The 27,187-nt window shown below is 34.7% G+C and overlaps 1 protein-coding gene across 8 annotated transcripts in view; it reads right to left on the bottom strand.

The window, feature by feature from the left end:
• The window catches only part of NT5C3A (5'-nucleotidase, cytosolic IIIA), a 41,095-nt gene that overhangs the window by 7,624 nt on the left and 6,284 nt on the right, over positions 1 to 27,187 (bottom strand). The window contains exons 1-5 of one of the 8 annotated variants that reach the window (XM_036863974.1): positions 12,191 to 12,290; positions 11,389 to 11,484; positions 7,561 to 7,615; positions 1,563 to 1,661; positions 171 to 240 (exon numbers count right to left, since the gene is read on the bottom strand). In XM_036863974.1, coding sequence (XP_036719869.1) covers positions 171 to 240; positions 1,563 to 1,661; positions 7,561 to 7,596 — 205 coding nt within the window. In that variant the 5' untranslated portion in view covers positions 7,597 to 7,615; positions 11,389 to 11,484; positions 12,191 to 12,290. Of the gene's footprint in view, positions 1 to 170; positions 241 to 1,562; positions 1,662 to 7,560; positions 7,616 to 11,388; positions 11,485 to 12,190; positions 12,291 to 27,187 lie in introns of those variants that run through there. The other 7 variants (XM_036863977.1, XM_036863975.1, XM_036863978.1 and 4 more) reach the window with 7 other exon arrangements.

Below are 27,187 nucleotides of genomic sequence, written 5' to 3'. Positions count from 1 at the left end.
ACATGGGGAAAACAAATCCTAAAAATATAATAATAAAATAATAAGGCTCCCTCACTTTCAATGTCCAAAAAGAAGAAAAAACCCCAAGCAATCTCATAGATAATACAGGTAGAAAAGGAACTTAAAATAATGATTACTTTCATAAATTTGTTTATGAATGCCACACTTACTATGACATGATGGGCATCTTTTCCCTCTGTGGGAAAATCGACTCAGTGTCATATCAAAGTCTGTTATTATCTGTAAGAAAAGGGAAAAAGGCATTATGAAATTACAGCCACCAAGGCCAGACACTTAATGCACATTTCCTAGAGGCATGAGACTGTGTTCCGTCCCTGCCCTCCACCGTAGGTTATTCGGTCTACACTTGAGATTTCTAATGCAGTTCATATATCAAGTCCTGAGAATTTCCTTAACTATAAGGTGAACCTTAAGTGCCCCAGCACTGTCGCCAAATAAAATCTGACTAATCGGTATAGGAATTTGCAACTGCAGGTAATATGGTTACTATTGCTGACAGCAATAAAACATTGCACAATTTCAACCTACTTGGTCAATGTACAAAAATGCAGTGGAAGCAAACTACATGAAGCTTTACGTTATTGAAACTGTTACATTCTTGAGTTAACTTGTCTATTTAGGTAAACTCTACCAATGAATGAATGATACGTAGCAGCAGTTTACCAACTCTTGAAACTTAGGAGACTGGGCTAAATATTTTTTCAGAAATGTTTAAAAAAAGGAATAAGTTTTTACTGAATATCCAGACTGTTGATTTAATTTACATGTAAAACATTCCTTTAAAAAAAAGGAAAGAATTAAAAAAAAAGTTATCTATCTCCTAATAAAGTTACATCTTACTTTGAACTACTAAGATTTATTTTATTAAAAAAATTTTTTTTGGCTGTGGTGGGTCTTTGTTGCTGCACGCAGGCTTTCTCTAGTTGTGGCACGCGGAATACTCTTCATTGTGGTGCGCGGCCTTCTCATTGCGGTGACTTCTCTTGTTGTGTAGCACGGGCTCTAGGGCGTGCAGGCTTTAGTAGTTGCGGTGTGCGGGCTCAGTAGTTGTGGCGCACAGGCTTAGCTGCTCTGCAGCATGTGGGATCTTCCCAGACCAGGGCTCGAACCCGTGTCCCCTGCATTGGCAGGCAGATTCTTAACCACTGTGCCACCAGGAAAGTCCTGAACTACTATGATTAATTAAATTAAAAGAACAACTTGAAACTGTACACATTTTAAAGAATATTATATTATTAACATTAATATTTTACTTAAGATGGTTTAATACTTATGCACAGCACTAGTTAGCTTAGCACTTAATATTAAAGAAAAGCTAAATTTATCTCAAGGCTACTAATTTTGTTTGTTTCCAGTGGGTCATTCTGCGTATTTTAGACCAATTCTAGATATATCTCTTAGATTTTACATTCCAAAAGGATAGGCGAAGCTTGCTATCTAAACTTTCTTTACTTAGATTGTAGCAACACATAGGATGAATGAGTCTGCTTGAACATTAAAAATAAAGGTTTAATACTAAAGGCTTCTTGATAATTATTCACCTGAAGTTTGGCAGCTCCTCCTTTGATAAGACCACAGATAATTTCTTCTACTCTTGTAGGGTTCTTGATGTGAACTGAATTTTTCTGGAATTCTGGCATCTAAAATCAAAGAAATTAATTAACTATTTTTAATTCCTTTTTCCCCAGGTTCCTTTGATACTAAGCAGAATAATATAAAAGCTTATATTATTTAAAGATGTAAAATGTTGGGGCGTATATTTTTAAAAAAGCAAACCACCATATCAAGTTGCCATTTATTTGTACAAAAAATTTTAAAGCACATCAGTAGTTTCCATCTAGAGATTAAGGCAAAACTACATTGGTAATACATTATCAGAAAATGCAATTTTTCTAATTATAAAAGTCATGCATGTTTACCACAGAAAAAACCGAAGTATAAAAAAGAAATAAAAATTGCCTGGAATTCTACTGCCCAAAGATAAACAAGTAAACATTTTAATCAATTTTCCATTATTTTCATTTTTATGATTGCAATCATGTATGTATATGCACATAACTTATCTCATTCTCATTACATACTTTTGCACCTGGCTTTTTTTTTTTTTTTAAATTAAATACCTTAGTTTTAACAGTACTTAAAAAAAAATGCATTCTTTTTAAAAAAAATTTATTTTATTTATTTATTTATTTTTGGCTGTGTTGGGTCTTCGTTGCTGTGCACGGGCTTTCTCTAGTTGAGGTGAGCGGGGGCTACTCTTCGATGCGGTGCGCGGTCTTCTCACTGCGGTGGCTTCTCTTTGTGGGGCACGGGCTCTAGGCACGCAGGCTTCAGTAGTTGTGGCACGTGGGCTCAGTAGTTGTGGCTTGTGGGCTCTAGAGCACAGGCTCAGAAGTTGTGGCGCACGGGCTTAGTTTGCTCCGCAGCATGTGGGAATCTCCCTGGACCAGGGCTTGAACTCGTGTCCCCTGCATTGGCAGGCGGATTCCTAACAACTGCGCCACCAGGGAAGTCCTTGCATCTGGCTTTTTGAAATTAATATTAATGTATTTAATTTGAAAAGTTGCTTCAAGATCTTTGCTTCTTTATTGTACTATATCCCCCAAAACTTCTTTGTTCTTGGCATAAATTTTACAATGGATTTATTTCAAGTTAAGACCCTACTAGGTATTAGACCACCTGGGCTTAGAAGCTGCCACTAGGCTGGTTTATGCAGGCTTTAGTTTCGCTCAACAATTTAATGTTATATAAATATTGTTTCTCTTTTCTACCATATCACAGATATAATGAAATTGATCAGAGTTGGATCAGAGTAAAATCAGCACCAGCACAGTGCTCTTACAGCTGTACAAGCAGACTGGGGGAAGGAAACTATGAATCAGTTAATAGTCAGCTCACAGTATAAAAAGAAAATAACAATAACTGAACCTCAAATCAAGATTCTATAGTGGTTTGTATCAGGTAATATTTATTTACTTTATATCCTATTATTATGGGTGTGTTATCACCAATATTAACATATTTCATGTGTGTTATGGACACAGTTATGAAAAATTCCCCAGACCTTGTATCTCTGCTACAAGAGAGTCTGACCAGTTAAGTCTATTAGGTCCCATGTTGTCGCTACACAATGGACAAAATTAGAAAATCAGAAGAAAGCTAAAATGTTTTCCTAAGACTGGAGGATGAATACAGAGTGTACAGGAAAGAGAAGTGGGAACATTAAATTTTTCTCCATGAATGAAAGACCTGGACTTATAATACACTTAATTTTAAAAAGCCATATTTAAATAGGATAGGATAACCTGCAATGCAACTAACCTTCATACAGTGATCTTTTTAATTTAAATGGACTTTAAAGGGTTTCAAAAGAATAAAGAAGGTTATTTAAATCATCTAAATAAATCACTATTTTATTGTGATTTTTTAATCGATGAGAAAAACCAATAGGCATTTGTCCCTACATTCCTTTTTTTCATTCATTAATATCCATTCACTTGTTTTATAAATACTTATCATGTGTCTACTTTGTGTCAGACACGAGAAGCTAGAGATATGATGACATGATGCTTATACTGTTTTCTTGTTGAGTTTTAGGAATCATTGCTGTTTTGGAATATCACTTCTGTTGCTCCCTTACAAATACCTTAGCTAGTAAATGATCCCCTAACTAAATTCTGCTCTTACTTCTGCCTTAACTGGCAGATGCATAACAACCAGCATATGCTTGATTCAATAACTAACCTGTTGATGAAAGCAATAGAGGGTATATGTCACCTACTGTATTTTCGCCAAGAAAATTAGACATTTTGTTTCAGTGTGTCGATACTGAGGAACATGTCCTGCCTCAAGCAAGTCACATATTACAATACATTTAATTTTAAAAAGCCATGTTTAAACAGGACTTCAAAGTAGGCTGGTTTCTGCTAGGCTAAACAACTATTAGATTGGTTTATTTGACGGTGAAAATAAAGAGAACCAGTGGCTAGAGGCATTCATATCCCTGCTTCTGCACAAAATATAACCATTCATTTTCAGATAAATGAGTAGCGAATACTCAAACAGTACTAGGGTGAAATACCAGTGGTGAAAACAGATGGAAGGGCAGCTACTCTCTCCAGAGAACACGACAGGATGGAGGACACCGGCGTAAGAAATAAAAAAATTATAATTATACTTGCCTTGGACTATATGGTAATACACCACACACCCCCCTTTCCACAATACACATACAATATTACTAAAGTATATGATAAATACTTCTCAGGAACTTGAGATATTGGACATTTTACTCAAATATTTTAGAATACAGCCTAAGAAATACAATTTTATATATGAAATGTGTCAATGAATATCAGAATATCAGAACATTATGAAGCACACTGCAGGAGTATGCATTTCATCATATGTCACATACTTTTGTTACCTCCTCAAATCCCTTCCTCATATTCCTCTTGGACAAAATACACCTTCCTCTTTGGTGGTACATAAAATAATGATACTTGAAATTTGAAGGGCAAGTTATTTTAAATTTTTTGAAAACTTTCCAATTTGATAATACAATTTTATGAAAAATAAGGGGCTAAAAATTTCCATCATTTGTGAGCAAAAGAAAACAAATTCATTTTCTAAGGCCATAATATAAAATGTTAGGGAGGGAGCGAAGCTTTCCTGACAAGAATCAGGGTATTCTGGTTGACTGGAGCCCAATCTGAAGCAATGCTAAAGATAACTTTGGAAAACCTAAAATATACTTATTCTGGCTGATCTTTAATATACTGTATTTGTACAGATGAAATGAATTCCTAATTATTAGTCTACTTACATATTCAGAATGCATGATTTCTAAAGAAACTGATTTCAAAGTTATATAGTTTTGTTCACAACCCTATAGCAATATTAGAGTATTTGATATTATCTTGTGGATACACTGAGATGATATAAATGAATATCTGCATGGTAGTCACAAAATTGTCCTAAGGATGTCTACCTGTATTTTTCTAAACACGGCCACATCAAAATTAGTTTGAATTACTTAAGAATCTTTGTCTGAAGCTCTCAGGGAAGATATTTTTTCTTTGTTTTCCAATGTTCAGATATGGTACAAGCAAAAGTCTTCATTACTGGTACAAAGGAGTGGGCACTACAATTTTTATGTGATGACATAAAAAGTATAGATTTTTAAAACCACCTATTCAGACTGGTACATTTACTCACTCACATACCTGGATGATTCTATGATTTACTTTGAAGATTATGCACTGCTAAATTTTATTGATAGCCGTCTCTCCTGCCTACCACATATCTGGCCTGTCTCCACATTAAGGGAGTGTAGGCCAAATTCTTTCCTTCATTTACCATATAGTTTAACTGTAAGGCATTCTGTTAAGCAACTCTGTAAAAGATACAGAAGTTTTAGTAAGATATACATCTTATACTCAAATGCATGTTCTCTAACATGGATTATAATACAGGAACCCAAATAACTAATACATTGCCAAGATGTCCAAGTACAATACTAGAGAAACAGAAGAAATTGAGATTACTTCTGCTGGGGTCAAAGGAGGGAGGGCCAATGGAGCTAGGATTTCAGAGTGAAGCAGGATGTGGGTATGCTGAGACTGGGGAGGGGTCAAAGTACAGGGTCTAATGTGGGAAAAGGATAAATAGCTCTGTTTTTCTAGAACTTAAGTGTACATGGAGAAGAGTGTGAGTGTGTGTAAAGTCTGGAAGGAGAGATTTGGACTCAGATCATGAGAAGTTAAGAATAACATCCTAAGGAGATATCAACTTAAAGATGTATCAATGTTTTTAGAAAAGCAAACCCAAGGTAAAAATTGTGTAAATTCATGCAATGATAGTAAAAAGTATTTAAGTATATATCATCTTTTGGCTTGTTTTCCTTCAATAGTGTTATTGTGGGTTAACTACATTGCTACTTGCTTCTAAAGGAGACACATGTTAGAAGGTTCTAGGATCCAGGTAACAACAAATTATATGCTAAGACTTTCCTATGTCTCTTGTATTCATTTTGGTTAAAAAAAAAAAAAAAGAAAAAAAATCAACTCAAGCAAGAAAATGAGTTTAGAATGATTTAATTTAGCAATGTTCATGCTCAGTACCAATGAATCAAATGCCAATCATGCAACGGATGCAAAGATCATGTCCAAGTATTAGGCTGAACCATACAAAACTGCCAATATTGGACTATATTTGATGTATTGAAAATATTGGCAATTTCATATGCTTTATTCTAACAGCTCTAAGTATACTGATGACAAGCTTAATCAGCACTTTGAGTCAACTTTAACCTCCCATCACATATTGGATGAGGAAAGTTAAACGAGAGATCTACTAATTGTGACACAAAGCTGTTTGCATGCTAAGTTCTGGTTTATAGGCTCAAACCAGAAAAAGAAAACTAGAAAGAAAAAGGATGAAAAAATAGAGAAGAGGAAGAACAAAAAAAAGGACAGAAAGAGAAAATACGAAAGAGATCATGGGGCAGTTGTCCTCTTTAAAGGACAGAAACTGTGAATAAACATTAAAAAATGTTTATGAATAAGGAGGATGGACATAATTTTCCCCACACATACAAATAAATGCTACATACAGAGCTAAAACACTTACTAACATAATATAGGAGATTCACATTCACTGAGTGCTTACTATGTGCTATGAGGTACTTTATATATACTTTTTCATTAAATATAAGAACATTTCAATTATAAGATGAATAAGGTCTGAGGATATAACGTATAACATGGTGATCATAATGTTTAACACTATCACAAAATTGAAGTTTACTAAGAGAGTAGAACTCAAATGTTCTCAAAAAAAAAAAAAAAAAAAGGAAATTTGTGAGGTCATGGATGTGTTAGCTAGATGGGGTAAACTTTCACAATGTATATGCATATCAAATCATCACACTGTACACTTTAAATATCTTGTAATTTTATTTGTCAATTATATCTTAATAAATCTGGGAAAAGATATGAATGAAAACAACACAAAGTTGGTGCTTTCACACCCATTCCTTAAAGGTGAGATGGCTGCCTTCATTCAAGGGTATCACAGCTATCAAGGACTGAGTTAAGATCTGAAGCCAGTTCTGATGCCAAAGCCTATATTTTCCCTACTTCATCCTAATTTCTATAATGCAATGAAAGCTACTGCTGTTCATGAAGTTTTTAAAAATTCTTAAATGCTGGTCATTTTAATTCAGAGGCCTAAGATAAAAGATCTCATGTTGTATGATTTAAGTGTGCTGTTGCTGAGCAAGGAAAATTTAGCACAAAAGGAACGGGGTAATCATTTTATATGCCGAGAAACACTTTAATGCACATTATATTTCAAGCAAAAAGAATTCCAAAGAAATTCAATTCAACAAACATTCGAAGTTCTACTGTGTGTCTAACATTGGGAAGAAAGATCTGTATACATTTACAGTCCCATAATTAATTATCTGGTTAGAGACAGAGGTAAAAGTGGTGAAGATTCACCATTAATAAATGGAACTGGAAATATTCAAATACCCACCATTTTCACATGTACAGCAGAATCTTGATTAGGCATTTCTTGGTTATCCAATCTTCTGGATTTTCCCAGGTGATGTCACAGTGAAAGAGAGAGAAAAAAAGTACATGTGACATACATACACATTTTAGTCTCTTCCTTTATGTTAATGACATACCCGGGAGGTGCTTTTGGTTTGATTGAAATACCCAGTTACTGAAGGCATTTTTTTTTCTTTCCTAAGAAGCTCAGCAAAGATTTTACTCTGTCTCACAAAGTTTTGGGTTAAAATTGTGTATGGAGAAGCTGCAGCTCTCCTATAAGAATTTATATGGTGTTAATAAGATTTGAATAGAATTACAGTGAAGTATATATTTGCAAGAAAATGCTCTATTGAAAGAACACTTTATCAACATCTCTACATGTAAGGGTGAAGTTTGTGGGAAAATTATGCATTATTATTACTGAATAAGAATGTAAGGAGAAGCATAATCCACACAAGTCAAATTTATTCTTCAATTTTCTCATTTTAAAATCTTTAATTTTGTGAAATGATGTGACTAAGATCTGACTTGTGTTTGAATCTAGCATAGTGTCTGGCACAAAATAGTATGTAATTGAATGATCATTTAAGGGTTTTGGGTGAAATTTATATGCATCTATTTGTTAAACCAAAAGAAGTTTTAAAAATACCCTATCATTATACTAAGTTTCATTTTTGCAGTATAAATTTTAGGGAAAATTATTTATTTTTGTTCCTCAATGACTTTACTTTTACTTTATTCTAGGTAAGCAAAATTTTATAATAAAAGCACTGTTTAAAAAGGGTAAGTTAGTTGAGAGGGAAAAACTGACTTTTTCTTAAACTCTAGCAATAGAAGTTGAACATTAGATCTGTGTTCTTTATAATTAAAATGTGTGTAGCAGACATAAAAAAATTCTCAAATTCTAAAATCCATCCCCCCTTCCACTTAAAGTACATATATAAAATTGGGAAATATCTTACTTAAAAAAGTATTTCCCACCCCTCTCAGAAAGGCTGTTAGTAAGTTGATGATCTTATAACTGATGGTATCTTAGAATTGAATAAACAGTATTTCCAAACAGTAAGATACCTCCATTTTTTCACATCTGAAAAATATTGTCATCAAAACTGCCTGGCGGGCTTCCCTGGTGGCGCAGTGGTTGAGAATCTGCCTGCTAATGCACGGGACACGGGTTCGAGCCCTGCTCTGGGAAGATCCCACATGCCGTGGAGCAACTGGGCCCGTGAGCCACAACTACTGAGCCTGCGCGTCTGGAGCCTGTGCTCCGCAACAAGAGAGGCCGCGATAGTGAGCGGCCCGCGCACCGCAATGAAGAGGGGCCCCCGCTCCCCACAACTAGAGAAGGCCCTCACACAGAAACGAAGACCCAACACAGCTAAAAATAAATAAATAAATAAATTAATTAAAAAAAAAACTGCCTGGCAAGTCTCTTTCTTCATTTATAGAATCCAAAGCGTAAAATATTAAATGCTTATGGCTTTTCTTCAATGTTTAATATCTGAAAAGGATTTCTAGATTTCTCAGAAGGCACTATTTAAATAAAACCATTTTATTAGCTTGAAAATGAGGAAGGAGAATGTGAAAAAGTACAATGGAGTTTACAAAAATATCACATACTCTGAAACATTTGAAAAGCTCAAAGGAAAACAATTCAAGCAGTGAAGAATACGTTTTAATATCTGGGAATCTCAAGTCTTTTGTTACACATAGCCAAGTAGCCCAATTCCTCTCTACTCTCCGCCCCCAAGTATGGCTCTTTTTGGAGCATTCATTCCTTTTCTACTAAATAACTGGCCTTTGAAATCTATTTTCTTTTCTTCTACCACCTTCTCTTACCCTCCCACCTTTTGCTATTCAGTTTCATTTTTGTTTTATGTCTGTATCAAGAGAAAGTTCCATTTTCCAGTTTGTGTATTTTTCTTTTCACTGCTGCCCTGAAAATCTAATTAGGGAGAATTCTTTAAATGCCCCCAAGAAACTGATTTTATAATGTTATACAAATAAGGAACTTATAGTTTGATTTTCCATGTGCTAATCACAAAATATATTTCAAAATAGAAATCACAAAATAGAAATCACAAGATAGATTTCAAAGGCCAGTTATTAAGTAGAAAAGGAAAGAAGGAAAAAAAAAAAAAAGCCAGTGTTAGTAGGTAAAGGAGTTAATCATCTTTCTCATGGTCTCTTCATTATTTTATTTATACAAATGAAAACAAAGAGTGATCAGAAATTTGATAATGGCCAACTTTAGGACATTATTTTTAATAAGTAAACCTAATAGTTTACTAGATACTCTGCAAATTTCAATGACGATATTTCATTCTTCCTAATCCTCACTGGCAATCTGACCAGAATTTATCCTTACTCAAAGATAATCTCACATGAAGTGATACTGCAGTCCTAATAGAAAAATCACTATCATTATAGAAGTGTAAAGACTAAGGTATAAATGTCAGCATTCTGGCGCTATTCTAAGGAAGACATTGAAAATTAGGGCAGGATATTTTTAAACCAATAGGCTTGTAAACCTATACTTGGTATATAAACTTCTGGCTTACTTTGCCAGCAGTCATCTGTTGCAGATGCTTCAAGAGAAGAGTTGCTGAAAAAAACACATCAAGTGTAGAAGACATGTTCAAAAATAGAAAATATTACCCTTGAACTATGAACTCTCTACTAAGAAAGTTCTGAAGTCTTAAGTATTTGGAACCTTTAAATGTGGACTGGAAAATGTGGAAACTGGAAAATAATTACTTTGTGTTCTTTCACTTTGAGTTTAAGGTCTCTACTGTAACAGTGTTCATTACAAGGAACATGTAGGACAAAGCTAAAGACTGAAGCAAGAGGTAAGAAGAACTTCACTTGCACAGCACAAACTTGATAACTGAAAGTTTTAGCTATTGTGGTATTTCATTCTGATATGATTCTCTTTACACCTTGAAGTTATTTACAAATCAAAATGACTGAAAATTTCTATATCTACCTGAAAAAAATTTACTTGCCTTTATACAAGTTTTAAAGTATCTATTTGAATGCAAATTGAATACTTTTAAAGGCCCACTTGACTGTCTTCTGGGAAAGTGAAAAAAGATTAAATTCACTGATATTCTTAGCTTAAAAAGCTATGATTCCGCTTTAAGCTTGATACTTTTAGAAACATTTAAATTACACAATAAATTAATGAAATTTTGAATGGTAAACTGTATACTACTTACATAAGAAAAGGTATGCATTACTACAGTATGGACAGTGTGTCAGCAACAGTCCTAAATATCTTACTGCACATCTCCAGCAACATATATTACTTGTCCTAAGCTTGGGTTTTTAATAATGACACTTTTTTAGGGTGATTAGCACATGGAAAATCAAACTGTAAGTTCCTTATTTGTATAACATTATAAAATCAGTTTCTTGGGGGCATTTAAAGAATTCTCCCTAATTAGATTTTCAAGGCAGCAGTGAAAAAAAATACACAAACTGGAAAGTGAAACTTTCTCTTGATACAGACATAAAACAAAAATGAAACCGAATAGCAAAAGGTGGGAGGGTAAGAGAAGGTGGTAGAAGAAAAGAAAATAGATTTCAAAGGCCAGTTATTTAAAAATTGGCAATTTATACCAATTTTCTTAAATAGTAAAATGTGGCTTCTCAGTCAGAATTTTGTAGATACTTATGAAAATACACAATTTCAAAGCTTAGAATTTATTCATCTATCCTCCCCACCTCCACTAACCTAATAACTAATAGCGTTTTTCAAGATGAGTAAACCAAGGCACATAGAAAGTAGATAATATATACTGATTACCCTTAGAGTACTCTGAGTTCCTCTGTCCTTGAATATGTCCTAGAACAACAGCATAGGTAGTAAGCAGTATCCAGAGATGCAGGGCTTGGATATAGGCTGCCAATAAAAACCAAGTAAACTACTTTAAGAAATGGTCTGCTGCATTAGCTAACTGTAAAAAATAAGGTAAATTCAAGTATTTAAATCTAAGTTAACTAAAATGTTCTAGGCTATTATGGTGATATATATGTTTGAATCTTAATTTTCAATATACAATGTGTTATAATCCTTACAGACAGTAATCCAGCTTTTATTAATTTATAAAACATACCAGTATAAACCCATTCCAAGATATCCTGGATAAGGCTTATGGGCACAAAATAAAAATTAATTATCTTCATTACTAGCCATAATAAATAGTTCCTAATCCTAGGTACACAAAGCATGTGGCTATCAGCAAAACTGAATCACACAACAACTAATGAACAACAAAATTGGATCTTTTTTCCCCTTGAAAAGAGATTTCTGAGGGTACTTTGCTTTTCCTTAACATCTATGTGTGAAACAATAAGCTCTTTTTTTTTAAACAATAAGCTCTTAAAATTAGATCCTACAAATTATAATTTGAGATTCAAGACACTGCAAAGTTTTACATATTCATATCTTTGCAAACTATAAAAAAGTTTTACATTATACAGGATCATTCTGTTTTTATTTCCTTAATTTGGATGTTTAAATGCCTAAAATTTCAATAAGATACAGAATCAAAAAAGAATCAGATAAACAAGAGAAACTCATTTTTACACGAACTGTACACACTTACCCTGAAGGTAACCGGACAAGCTACCGCAGCAAAAGAAAATTCTTCCTGTCTGAGGAGTACTAATATAGCACAAGGTGCAGCTGAGGGCGGTTCCAAAAGCCTTGGCTAATAAGCTCTATGCAAAAACAGTCTTGTGACGCATCACTACACAGTGCTTTATTATGCTCTGGGTGACAGGCTTGCTAGCTCTGAGTTAGTCACCAGTCAGTCTACAGAACATGATCAAATAAAATAATGTGGCAGTTAAGAGAAGGTAAATCTGTACTATTAGAGCACTGCCAACTTGCTCTGCAAAGAAAAAAGGAACCTCAACAGTAACACTTAGAAACACTCTGTTCCTCATGTGTTTTTTGGCTGTCGGCGTACTTGTAGTATGTGTACTTTTCTGTATGAATATTATATTTCAATACAAAGTGAAAAAGAGTAGGTCGTGGTTGCCAGGGGCTGGAGGAGGGGAGAGAGGGGAGCTATTGCTCAACGGGTACAGAGTTTCAGTCTGGAAGATAAAAAGAGTTCTGGAGATGGATGGTGGTGGTGGTTTCACAACGATGTCAATGTACTTAATGCCATCGAACTGTACACTCAAAAATAGTTAAAGCGGTAAACTTTGTTATGTATGTTTTACAGTTTTAAAAAGATTTGTTCATTTAAGACGTGAAAAAAACATGATGCATAAAAGTGTGGTCAGTAAGATGTTAACAGTCTTTATTGCAGGGCAGTGGGATTTAAAGTGACTTTTATGTTTTTCTTCATATTTTCCTACACTGTAAATTTCAACAAGACCATGCATAGATCTACTAAAAAATCTGAACACAATGAAAACTAATTTTTATGGTTAAAAAAATTGAAAAAAGTTCCCTTCCTGCTGGAAATGAAAGCAAACTGTTGTGAAGAAAAATATTTTTAACCTTTAAAGAAAAATCAGTCTTGTTTTCAACCTGAGTGGTAGGAATAAATATGCTAATACCATGTGTCAGGGCCTGATACATAAGTTATGCTACGGGCTCTGGGAAGCTTTATCATTAGAAACATGGCTATGCTACACTTGCGTAAATAAATTTTTGTATCAGCCTTCTCTCTTCTACGCTCAAGAGAAATCAAACCCACAAAACATTTCAGTAATCAAACTTTGTGAAGTGCCATTCTCTATTACAAACAACACAAAAAATTTTAAAATAGCTTTTAAAAAAGGCCACTAACAAATTATCCAAACTTGGTATCCTACCAAATGTTAAAAATTTGGCATTGCTATCTTATTTTAATAAGATGAGAAGATTGACAACATAACATTTCTCTTAGAGGAAAATCTTTTATATTCTAGTAATGGAGGCTCAAGGGCAAGCAGGTGATCCATTTTGAAAACACCTCTGTATTAGGTATGAATGTGACGACTTAACTGTCCTTTAATATATTAATATGGTTAGTAATGATAAGAATTTTAAAGATATCTCATTGAAACATGACTCCAGATAAATCATCTTCAACAAAAACAACAAAGAATGCTGGAGTTAGAGTTCCATAACCTTTCTGGAGGGGTATTTAGAAATACTATTAAAAGCTTTAGAAATACACATTCCCTTTGACACACCAATTTTATGTCCTAAGGAAATAAGACAGTACACAAAGACTTAGTTGCAAGGGTGTATATTGCAGGGTTGCTTTATAATACTGGGAAACTGTAAACAGCCTAAATGCTCAGTATCTAAATGTTTATTAATACTGGAGAGGTGAATAAATTGGGGTAAACACATAAAAAATTATACAGTTCTCAAACATGATTATTATAAATAGCTAAAATTTATTGTATGTTTACTGTGTGCCAGATACTTTTAAGCACTTGACATACCTCTTCTCATCTCATCTCATATTCATAACCCTAGAAGGTATGTGCTATTATTATCCTCATTTTAAAGGTGAATAAATTAAGGCTTGTAGCTGGCAAATGGCAGAAATGGATTCAAATTCAGGTCTCTTGACTTCAGAATCCATGCCTGTAAATCACTATACAGTACTGCTCTGTGAGATCAATATTTACATATATACTGAGACATACATGATCTACTATTGAATGAAAAGAGTTATGAGAGTATCTATAGCAAGAGTCCAATTTTGGGACAGGAAAGTCTAAAGTAGAATACATAAGACAGTATCAGTAATGGGATTAAGGGGCCATTTTTATTTTCTGAGCTTCATAAAATAAATGAGTTCCTTAGGGAAAAAATGGCTTGTTAAAAATGATATAGTAGTAGAACCGATCATGTCCATAATCGGAAAAGAAAGTTAAAAAAAAAAAATCAGAACCAGTCAACATCATACGGATGGATTATTTTAAACCATATTTCTAAAGTAGAGACAGAAGCAAGGAATTCAGCCAGTTTACTCTAAAACAAAACAAAATACTTTACAGCATGAAAACCAAGATGGCTAGTTTCTTATCAAGAGGGGTGCTTTGGTCTCTAAGGGATAGATGACTTTGGCTTTGATAGTGTTCTGTCCAGCTACTCTAAGGAGAGTGGAGAAGAGCGGAAATATGAGCATTGTTTCCTGATCACATATAGGGGACTTCTTCGGCCTTTCAATTCCATCTAGTAGGTGGGTATATGTGGTGGGGGTGGATTGTGTGTCTGGTGGGGTGTCCCTCTATGTCTAAAAAAACATGCATACCTTAATTTAAAAATAATGTATTGCTAAAAAGTGCTAATGATCACCTGAGCCTCCAGCAAGTCAAAATCTTTTGGCAATAGTAACATCAAAGAACACTGATTACAGACCACCATAACAAATATGATAGCAATGAAAAAGTTTGAAATATTGTGGGAATTACCAAGATGTGACACAGAGACATGAAGTGAGCAAATGCTGTAGGAAAAATGGTCCCAATAGACTTGCTTGATGCATGTTTGCCACAAACCTTCAATTTGTAAAAAAATGCAATATCTGCAAAGTGCAATAAAACGAGGTATGCCTGTGTAATTTAATCAGTAAAACCTTAAGAGAAAGATAATACTTCCCCCTTCATTATAGGTAAGGAATCTAATGTCTGGGAGAAGTCACTTGTTACTTACATACATGAGCTGGAAGACTTTTTTTCTTACTTTATCAGCACTGTTTCTAGGCAATATTATAAACATAACACTTACATGAGAGGGCTAAAGATGTGTATGATAAGAGTAATGTTTTGAAACTGTGCCATAGAAAAGGAACAAGGACACAAGCAAAGTACTGAATGAAAGAAAATGAATTTTGTTTCAAATAGCTCTAGGATCCTCTTTTTTTTTTTTGAGAGGAGACATAAAGGATCCAGGAATAAAAGAAGTCATAAAGGCAGTCTCTTTAGCAGCACAGTAGACTTTCATCTCTGGACACAATGACTGGGCCTTGTTGCCTTGGAGTTTCTTTATTCACTGTCATAGAAACAAAAATTACTCATATCACTCCTGATGCAAACTCTAAACATGAAATTGATACGCCAAGAGCAAAGAATCATACAGGACTCAAATATCTGGCAGATTTTTCTCCCCTTATAACACTGAAACTGGCCGTCTTTATCAACAGAGAAAGGGATATTCATTTGTACTTCAGAGTAACTTGTTACAACTTTTAGATACCGTCAATTTTCAATTAACTTGAAAAGCTAAAAATGATCACTTCATATTTTGCCATCAAAAAAGTTTCTCAAAATTTTGAAATAATGAAAAAACAAAAAAGTACACAGAAAATCTATCAGGTTAAATTTTAATAACTTATTAATTGATTTTGCCTTTAATCTTTGGGCAGGGAGTAAAGGGAATAAAGGTATTATATTAATTAATAGTTATATATGAAAAAAATCATTTCATAATCCCACATAAAACCTGTGGTATTGTAGTTATTTCTCAATAATCCAATCTATGACTTAACCACTAACTCAGAGTTAATTTACCATAATCCAATTACCATTTCTCTGTGGAATGTATTTTTAAACTTCATTCTGAACTTGCTTGACACCCTAGGAAGTTATTCCAAACCAAACAATAAAGTCATATAAGGAAGACAATTCAGTAGGAGGTGAGATGTAATACTCTCTATAAGGACTCTTGCCAAACTTGTTCCTGCTAATTGTTGCATGATGTAAATAGAAAGACCATTTTTTTAAACATGCAAAACACCTGTCCAGGCATTTGAACTTCTCTCAAAACTTCTCGGAAAAAGACAACAGTCAACTAACTTTAAAAGTGTGACTGTTCAAAATAAAATTGAAATAAGGTGATATAGATGTTTACATGAATATGGTTTAAAATGTTTAAGGAGCAAAAACAGAGATGAAAACAATGAATTATTATATGTTGGGGAAATGAACAGCAAGTAAAGATTTTCTCATAAGTTTTTCTCTCATTTAAAGTAATTCCAAAGACTTATCCTATTAGGTGACTGTTAGCAAAGTTGATTGCTGCATTTATGAATTTACACACATATATATATAAACTGAGGAAAACCTATGGTTCTAATCTCAATACATTTCTTAAAAACTCTATGCAGGGCTTCCCTGGTGGTGCAGTGGTTAGGAATCTGCCTGCCAATGCAGGGGACACAGGTTCGAGCCCTGGTCTGGGAGGATCCCACATGCCTTGGAGCAACTAAGCCCACATGCCACAACTGCTGAGCCTGTGCTCTAGAGCCGGAGCTCCGCAATGAGAGAGGCCACAGCAGTGGGAGGCCCGTGGGCACTGCAACGAAGAGTAGCCCCTGCTTGCCCGAAGACCCAATGCAGCCAAAAATAAATAAATAAAATAAATAAATGTATATATTAAAAAAAATACATCTTTGTTGATATGTACACATTAAAAAAAAAACTACTCAAAAATCTAGGATTGAGTGACTTAATTTTCAGAAACTCAAATGAAGTTCTTGGACACAGTCTATATCTTTTTACTTTCTTATTTAAGAAGTAATAAATTCTGTAAACTCCTTTAGAGGAAATGACACTTGTGTTGCAATAAGTAGGTCAAGTTCAAGAAAATCCGATGTAAGACAGTACCATAAATGAAGGAAGTCTTTCCTAACTCTCAAATGTACTATGTTCTAATCTTTCAAGATGCTTAGCACTGAGATTATTGTTCCTATTTTATTATATCTGGATTTCTGTGCCTGAAATGCAACAAGAAGAAAAATTTTTGTTTTAATTTTGGACTCCTTCCACATCACAAAGTTGGAATTCTATATGTTGAAAAGAAACAGTATTGTTTAGGATTGCTATTTTGATATGGGTTATAATAAAAATGGTAAAAAAGTTATGTTATTAATGGCTTTTATTATTGATGTATTATATCCAGTACATCTAAAAGGAGCGTACAAAGACAACTTACTATCCCTTCTTCTTGCTATGCTAAATAAACTCATTTAAAAAGTAATAAGGTAAGAAAACAATGAAGAAAATTACTGAGATTCAAGTTCATAAACTAATAACTTGTAGCAAAGAATTATTTGAAATTATATGGATGATATCAGCGGTTGATAACTTGAGTTTTTAAAGTATATAAGTAGAAGAAAACACAAAATATAACCCTTTCAAAACCTCTCTGATTAATAAACTCAACATAGTAAACCAAAGTAATTAATTTTATCTTAGAAAAGTTTTGATAACATATAGTACATTCAATAATGGAATGTGTGACACAGAAACCAAATTTATGGTTATCAAAGGGGAAAGGGCTGGGAGGGGAGGGATAAATTAGAAGTTTGGGATCAGCAGACAAATTACTATATATAAAATAAACAAGGTCCTACTGTATAGCACAGGGAACTATATTCAATATCTTGTAATAAACTATAATAGAAAAGAATCTGAAAAAGAATATCTTTATCTATCTATTTATCCATAAATAAATATATCTGAATCACTTTGCTGTACACCAGAAACTAACACAACATTGTAAATCAACTATACTTCAATAAACCAAACCAAACCAAACCAAAACCAACAATGGAATGTGTGCTCATTAGAACAGAACTTATAAAAATAAGTTTATTAGAAAATGGCCTTCAAAAAGCTTTGTGATCAGGTTTTATACTTGTGAGCTCTTTCAAACTTTAACAGATAGCTCCCATGCTAGATAAACTATAACACATAAAAAGAAGTTAACTACCCAATTCCATTTATGAACTAACTAGTATAAAACCCTGAAACAAATGTCTCTCAAAAAGAGACAAAAAGAGAAAAGATACCTAATTTCACTTATGAATACACATAACAAAAGTTTTAAATAATAAACCAGTGACAGGGTGGGATAGGGAGGGTGGGAGGGAGATGCAAGAGGGAGGAGATATGGGGATATATGTATATGTATAGCTGATTCACTTTGTTATAAAGCAGAAAAAAAAAAAAACCAACAACCCAGTAACAAACTAAATTCAATAGTATAATAATCATCTGACATGACTGAATCAAATATATTCCAAAGATCAAGTAATAGTTATCAAACAGCAATGATAGGATCACAGGTGATTGTATTTTCTTCTTCATACTCTCTGGTATTTTCCAGATTTTCTATAATGAATAATATCTTATACCTAGAAGAAAACAAAGATTATTTTTTAAAAGTTACATGTCCCAAAATGAAAGAAAGTGAAAGTGTGTATAATGCTACTACATCTTTAGAAGAAATGGACATGGCATATATTAAGTAATATTTATGAAGGTAAAATGAAAATTATCTATTGGGACAAATCATAATGCCTTACTATTTTTTTCTGTAGTTAGCCTTCCTCATTCTATGGCTGGGAGGGTCAACTAGTGAGTAAGTTATACAAACTATTTAATGCTATATTCTCCTCCTACTCTGGCTATCGAATGAAGTCATAATGTGTAAATGAGGAGTCATGTGCAATCAAGGTTAGTAAAACATTCTAAAGAATTAGTACATTGGCTTAACGAAGCCATTTAAAGGTTTGAAAAGGAAGGTCAATTTAGACTACTCAAAAATGGAAGTGAAACAAAAACTTGGAAAAATATATTTCTAACATACTCTCATGGCTGAAAGTCATTTTATAAAAGTCCTTGCAAATCAAGAAAAAGAACTCAGATGGTTCAGAAAAGAAGAAAATAAGTGGCCAATTTTTTAAAAAGTTCAACTTCAAAAGTAATAGAAATATTAATACTTTTTAAAAAAGCTATCATTTGGCAAAGATCAGGAAAAAAAAAGATATCTACTCCCAGGAAAACACGGAGCTAGGTACTTAAATATACTGTTGGTGAAAATATAAATTGGTACAACCTTTTCAGAGGGTAACCCCTGGCAGCACATTCAAAAGGCTTTCATCAAGCAATTCCATTTAAACAATCATGGACACGCACAGATGCTACAAGAATGTTCACTGATCCATTATTTATCATAACTGAAAGTGAGAAACAATCTAAATGTTCACCAATGAAGAACTTGCTAAATAATTAATGATATCCGTATATGATATAATACCAAAGACAATATAGTCATTAAAATAAGTATAAGTTTATCATTAAGAAATAAATTAACAAGTTAAACATTGTTTTAACAAGTTAAAAACAATGTTACAGTATGGTCTTATTTTGGGAAAAATGATACTTAATAGTTATATGTACAGAGGAGAAAGGAGTACATTTACTAAAATATGGGGTTTTTTAGGTGGTGAAAATTGCAGATTACTTTTTTTGCTTATCTAGATTTTCTAATTTTATATCAGCATATACTACACCAGAAATAAAAAGAGAAAGAATCAAAGGGAAAATTAAGTTTAAGATAGGTAAATAATTTAAAATGGAGAAATTCCTTGTAAAAAGCTGGATCTTAATTCAGGTACTCATGAGTCCTTAATCATCAAAACTCCCCTAAAGCTGAATCAAATGATTGGAAATCCACACCTGTGGACCCCATGAGTTAATTTTGAAATATATAATGAATCACATGATCTGTGCTTGTTGTAAGTATACTAGAGGGGACTCAAAAGTGAGTCAAACAGATACAGCTTTATCCTTTATGATAACTCATGTTTCTCATACAATTGTAGTGAAGTTAAATCTCAGTAATTGTAAATGATATATGCCAAGCCTCCAAGTGTGCTACCCAGGTCAGCTGAACCATCTACAATTGTGACAGCAGGCATGCAGGGATTGGGCTAGGTACTGTTTTCTAGAGTGCTAGGTACTCAGGTTAAAAACTGTTGCTCAGAATTTGGCATAATGCTGGACATTTCTCATTCCCAATCTTTTTAACTTTAAGAAAGATATATGATAAAACTAGTCATTCAGTTTTTATCTCCAAATCTGAGGGCTCAAATGGAATACTGTTTAGAGATCATTTTTAAATGCATTACTTAATATGAATAATATACTATATGAGAACATCATGTCTAAAATAAAGTTGGGAAAAGAATAGCTTTGTTTATTATATACACTGCATGTATATAATTTCTTTTTTAATCTTAATAACCCAGGTGGATACTAGAATAGTATACTGTTGGAATTCTCCCAAAGTGTAATTATTTAAAACAAATGAAATGAAAAATAACAACACAAAAACAGAACATATTCTAATATAATACCCTGAAGGAAACAAGGGGCAGGAGAGTTTTTAGGTGAATCTTCTCCACTCTAGAGAACTGGAAACTAAGGCTTACAAAAGTGAAATTTGTCCAGGGCTAAACCATTAGAATGTGGCAGTGCTGAGATCTGAACCAAGGATTTACCAAATACTAAACTCAAACATCTATTACATGACCCCATTCCCTTACAAGATTGTCTAGCGGTCAGATCACAGATTAACATAACTTGTTAAAGAAAGAAAATGCTGTGTATCTTTACTAGATAAACCACAATATTTATATTATGCAGAGAAAAACAGAACAATAATTATGGATCAGTAGATAGAGTTCCTTCTCCTGCCAAAACTAGGAACACGTGACAATATCATGCATGGTACACAGTTATGTACAAAAGACAAAATAGAATAAAGTATTTAATTAGCTTAGAAAGACAAAATTTTTAAAGATCAGCAACACAACAACACCTTACTAAAGAAGTAATTCTCATTCCCAACTGGAAGCATGCTTTACTCAAGAGCTTCAGAGAGAGCTATAATCCGAGTGAATGCTGGCTCTGCTATTTATTAGCTAAGTTCCTAAGCAAATTGATAGAAAATTACAATAATTACCAGCTGTACTGTGTTTTAAGGATTAAATCAGGTAAACATGCAGGGCACACTTGGACATAAGTAGATAACTCAAAGTTTTAGTTCCTTTTCCCTGGTTACAAGATAACAAGGCAGTGCCAAATTAACCCAAATGCAAATCGGTTTCTAATTGTTTTCTAGTTCTATGCAGTGTAGAGCCCCCTGTTATCTTAGGTAACTTCAGTGGGTTTCTTTTTTGTAACATTTCACTATGCTTTAAAGCTAGGTTAGGTTCTCAAACTTTTCCTATCTCCCTCTACCAAAATCCATCGAGTGTTTCATTCCCTTAGAGAATGAGAACGCGACAACGCTAGAACGCTAATGGTGTGACTGACAAAGATAAACTGACAAACTGTTCATGGGGGAAGACTGTATAATAACATGATGATTTTTTTGATGGTGTATTCGGAATCCAGACTCTGAGTGGGACATTTGAGGTAAGGTAAATGAGAGGGCTGTGCCACGACAAGGCTTCAGAGGAGATACAACAGAGGCAGGAAGGATGTTGCAGGAACCCACATCATGTTAAACCTCTGACCGTCTACTTCCACCTAATTATAAGCAGGAACTTGCCAAACAAATTAAGCAACCCTCCAATCAACTGCTAAACAACTTTGTAATCTATTAGCACCTTGAAAATGAAGAACATATGTTGAAAAAAGTAGACAAATGGCATTTACATCTATAATGGCAGAATACTGTCATACTTGGTTTAAATTTCATAGGTTAATGGTCTTTAGGAGAGGAAAAAAATTTTCTCTCTATCCTTCTAGATTCTTGCCTGAGATCCCCCGTACTAAAAAGACAGATTAACAGAAAAAAAATTTTTTGTACCTACAAGAGCTCCCACGAAGATATGAGACCCAAAGACAGCCAGGTAGGGGCTTCCCTGGTGGCGCAGTGGTTGAGAATCTGCCTGCCAATACAGGGGACACAGGTTCGAGCCCCGGTCTGGGAAGATCCCACATGCCGCGGAGCAACTAGGCCCGTGAGCCCCAATTACTGAGCCTGCGCGTCTGGAGCCTGTGCTCCGCAACAAGAGAGGCCGCGATAGTGAGAGGCCTGCGCACCGCGATGAAGAGTGGCCCCCGCTTGCCGCACTAGAGAAAGCCCTCGCACAGAAACGAAGAACCAACACAGCCAAAAATAAATAAATAAATAAATAAATAGAGTTCCTTTAAAAAAAAAGACAGCCAGGCAATTGAGTGAGGCTTATATACCATACTGAGCTAAGGAGAAAGAGGTAGGAGTCTGGGGCTTTAAAGGGGAGGAAGGCAATTCACAGGAAGAGGGGAAGAGCAAACGTTTGGTAAACAAACATTTGTCCTGCTATGCAGATAAGTCTCTCAGATGAAAAATGTGATCTCTGGTAATAGCTCTCTTCCTGGTACAGGACCCCTTTCTAAATTTTTAGGCAGTTAAGGAGGAGGTAAAAAGCCTTTCCTGAGTCTGCTGAGTCTTACTGCCTTCAGCGCCAAATAATCCACATGCCAAGATGGCACATTTTGGGGTGGCATATTCTGCTCCCCTTCAGGTTTAAGAAATAGATGGTAAACATAAAAGTGCATTAATAAAGAAGGTAAATAGTTTAGAAATGTAGCACCGTGCCATAGCAGAGGGAGAAGTCTGCCACCTGCTGACAGAAAAACAGGATTGTATAATTTCCCTGATTGCTGTTTTTTTAAAGGGGGAAAACCTATCAGGTAAGGTTCATGACATTAGATTTCAAATAAGTTATTACATGACGATATAAATTACAACCTATAATTAAAAGAAGAATAAAGATTAAAATAGGATTTCAGATTCTCTGTATTTTTTTTTTTAAATAAATTTATTTATTTATTTATTTTTGGCTGCGTTGGGTCTTCGTTGCTGCACGCGGGCTTTCTCTAGTTGCGGCGAGCGGGGGCTACTCTTTGTTGCGGTGTGCGGGCTTCTCCTTGCAGTGGCTTCCCTTGTGGCGGAGCACGGGCTCTAGACACACGGGCTTCAGTAGTTGTGGCACGCGGGCTCAGGAGTTGTGGCTTGAGGGCTCTAGAGCACAGGATCAGTAGTTGTGGCACACGGGGTTAGCTGCTCCACGGCATGTGGGATCTTCCCGGACCAGGGCTCGAACCCGTGTCCCCTGAATTGGCAGTTGGATTCTTAACCACTGCACCACCAGGGAAGTCCCTCTGTATGCTTATTAATTTAATAATAATTATTAATATTAATATATCATTAAATATTATTAATTTAATAATTATTTTAAAAACAAGTAAAAGAGGAATATATGGAAATGATTTAACATAAATTATAGGGAACATTCAAACTGCTGTGAAAAATTAAGGATAACCCAAAACGCTTGGCAAAATTATAAAATCTGTGGGGGAGGGAAAGTAATTTTCCCTCTATCCTTCTAGGTTCCTGGCTGAGACTCCCCTGTAATAAAAGACAGATTGAGAAAAACAAGTTGAATAACATATACAGTATACTTCCTGTATACATGAGAGATACCCAGGAAAACTGAGTTAACTCTCAAAATGGCCCAAGCCATCGCCTTAAATACCATCTCTAGCTAAAGACAAAAGATGCTGGGCAGGGGAAAGCCAGGTTTTCAGGCAAAGCTCAGTAAATAAGGGTATGGTTGTCATGCGGAGTTAAGACCTTTAAGAGCTTCTATAGGTTCAGTTGTTGCCCTCTTTCTGACAGAGAGAGGTAGACACCCGTACAAATGGAGATTTCCCTTATAAGTGTAAATTGTTCTTATCAAAGGGTAACTTCTGCTTGCTTTTCAGAGTTTCTCTTGTGTCAGCTGTTTTTTTTTTTAAAAATAATCAGCCTAAAATAATCCCTAATGCCACAGAGGCATATTTTGGGGTTACAAATTCTGCTCCCTTTCAAATACTGTAGATTTCACCTCTGCAATCCTCTTTCTGTCCTCCTCTCTCAACTGCTCCCAACAGCAGTCTAGAGAGCATAGTCATTCTCTTTACTCCAGGCTTATTTTAATTCCTGCTCGTCCAGAGTGGCAGGTTTGCCACCCCAAGGTGTACCTCTTTGGCATAAAGATTATTTTTAGATGATTATTTCAAAGAAACAGCAGACACAGGAGAAGCTCTGAAAACAGAGTAGAAATTACCTTTTTGTAATGGAAATTTACATTTATGAAGGACATCTCCATTTGTGTGTCTCCCTTTGTACCAGGAAGAGAAGATGAGTAAAGCACAAGAAACATATTAATGGAGAATGCACTTAAATTTGTGTATCAACCCTAGGTCAGGCTTGCCATACCCTTCTCCTGCTGCAACTCTTAACAGGCTCCCACACCGTTCTTTTGTCTTTAGCTTTAGATGGTATAATTCTAAGCCATTCAGGAGTTACTCATTTTCCCCTGGTATCGCCCATGTCTACATGTTAATGAACTTCTGTTTGTTTTTCTCTTGTTAGTTTGTCTTGTTATGGGGTCCCCAGTGGAGAATTTAGAAAGGTGGAGGGAAAATTATTTTTTCCTCCCCTATACTTCTCTCCTCCTGATCCTAGTAATGCTAATTCAGTGTACCTCAGATACCAGGTTATTCATACTAAAACACATTCCAGATCTTATTTATTTTAGAAAAACAAACTCAAAGGCTCTTTAGCAAATTAATTACAAACACCTGATAATAAAGATGCTTCTACAATGTGGTCCCAACACACTTTTTATAATGTTATTGCTTTTAATTAACCAGTTTTTAAAAATATATAAAATACATGCTCATGTTCTTTCAAACAGTATGAAACGTTAAAGAATGAAAAAGCTGAAGGCTTCCTCCACAGTCTCATCCTCCCAAGTTTGACTCTCACCAGCAACAACTATAAACAGCTTCTAATATAGTTTTTCAAGAATTTCCAATAACAAGCATATACATGTGTATCTCTTTTGGAACCAAAACTGTCCTCCAACTTGCTATTTTCCCCCTCGTTTGAGCTTTTGTTTTTTAAAAATTTTATTTATTTTTTATACAGCAGGTTATTAGTCATCCATCTTATACACATCAGTGTATACATGTCAATCCCAATCGCCCAATTCATCACACCACCACCACCACCCCTGCCGCTTTTCCCCCTTCGTGTCCATACGTTTGTTCTCTACATCTGTGTCTCTATTTCTGCCCTGCAAACTGGTTCATCTGTACCATTTTTCTAGATTCCACATATATGCATTAATATACGATATTTGTTTTTCGCTTTCTGACTTCCTTCACTCTGTATGACAGTATCTAGGTCCATCCACGTCTCTACAAATGACCCAATTTCGTTCCTTTTTATGGCTGAGTAATATTCCACTGTATATATGTACCACATCTTCTTTATCCATTCGTCTGTTGATGGGCATTTAGGTTGCTTCCGTGACCTGGCTATTGTAAATAGTGCTGCAATGAACATTGGGGTGCATGTGTCTTTTTGAATTATGGTCTTCTCAGGGTATATGCCCAGTAGTGGGATTGCTGGGTCATATGGTAACTCTATTTTTAGTTTTTTAAGGAATTCATACTGTTCTTCATAGTGGCTGTATCAATTTACATTCCTACCAACAGCACAAGAGGGTTCCCTTTTCTCCACACCCTCTCCAGCATTTGTTGTTTGTAGATTTTCTGATGATGCCCATTCTAACTGGTGCGAGGTGACACCTCATTGTAGTTTTGATCTGCATTTCTCTAATAATTAGTGATGTTGAGCAGCTTTTCATGTGCCTCTTGGCCAACTCGTTTGAGCTTTTTAAAATGTTAACTCATGCAGATTTACTTTTTTGTTTCCAAAGCTGCACAATATTTTATTATACAAATGCACCATAATTTAACCATGCACTATTGTTTATTTAACCAATGTATACCACCTCCAGAGTAAATGAAAGTGACCATTTTTCTACATCCTCATCACTCTGCTTTCTCTTCTTCACACAGTAATTTCTGGCAGCCCCAATTTTCACTATTTGTGAGCACAAGACTTGGAAGTCTTGTGACTTGTAAAATTTGTAATTTTGCTGAAGGCAAGAACTTGAATTTTTTACTTCAATGGTTCTCAAACTTTTGCAAGCCTCAGAATCACAGGGGTGGGGGGGGCCGGGGGGTGGGTTGGGGTGGTAGCTTGTTAAATGAAGAAAGTAAAAGGATCTAAGGATATGACAGCTTTTAGCCAGAAAACAAAATTCTTGAATAAATTAAAAATATTAGTATCTGGTTTAAGGGTGGCTCTATCTGTCATGTAAATGAATTCACAACAAAAGGAATAAGCAAAAAAAAAAATTTGTAAAGTTAAAACTTTTTCAGGAACTATTCTAGCTAATATAAAAATGGCTCACTAGATAAGAGATCACATTTTTCACTGAAGTTGAAAATGTGGTTAACTTGCTGCATGAGGATAACACACAGGAAACATGACAAACGTGCTTTGAAAAGATAAAGTCATATGCCTGGTACAAACATTTCCCTACTTCCAAATTTGGAGATTCAAGATGACCTTGGATATTTTCTTTGCCAAAGTTAAGATTTTAATGTATTTTCCTTATTTGACAATATATTTTATTCAAATTGGACTAATCATGATTGCTACCCCTCAAATCACCACATCCATCAAACATTACCCAATGTCATCTCCTGTTCCTTTGAACTCCACAAAGCCTTCTGTTGATCTCTCTCTCAAGACATTTATATTCATTCATTCTAGAAGTACTGTTAGGACTTTAGCTTTTAAGCTAGTTGTGACACATTTGGGAGATTAGCTTCTAAATCTCATTAGCATGTATGAAGGCAGTGGCCATGTGCAGGAGCTATTTAAGATCTAGATATTTCAG

This window comes from Balaenoptera musculus, chromosome 9, assembly GCF_009873245.2.
Source record: "Balaenoptera musculus isolate JJ_BM4_2016_0621 chromosome 9, mBalMus1.pri.v3, whole genome shotgun sequence".
In the NCBI taxonomy this organism is placed as follows: domain Eukaryota; kingdom Metazoa; phylum Chordata; class Mammalia; order Artiodactyla; family Balaenopteridae; genus Balaenoptera; species Balaenoptera musculus.
This window is presented reverse-complemented; position numbering and strand designations above follow the sequence as displayed.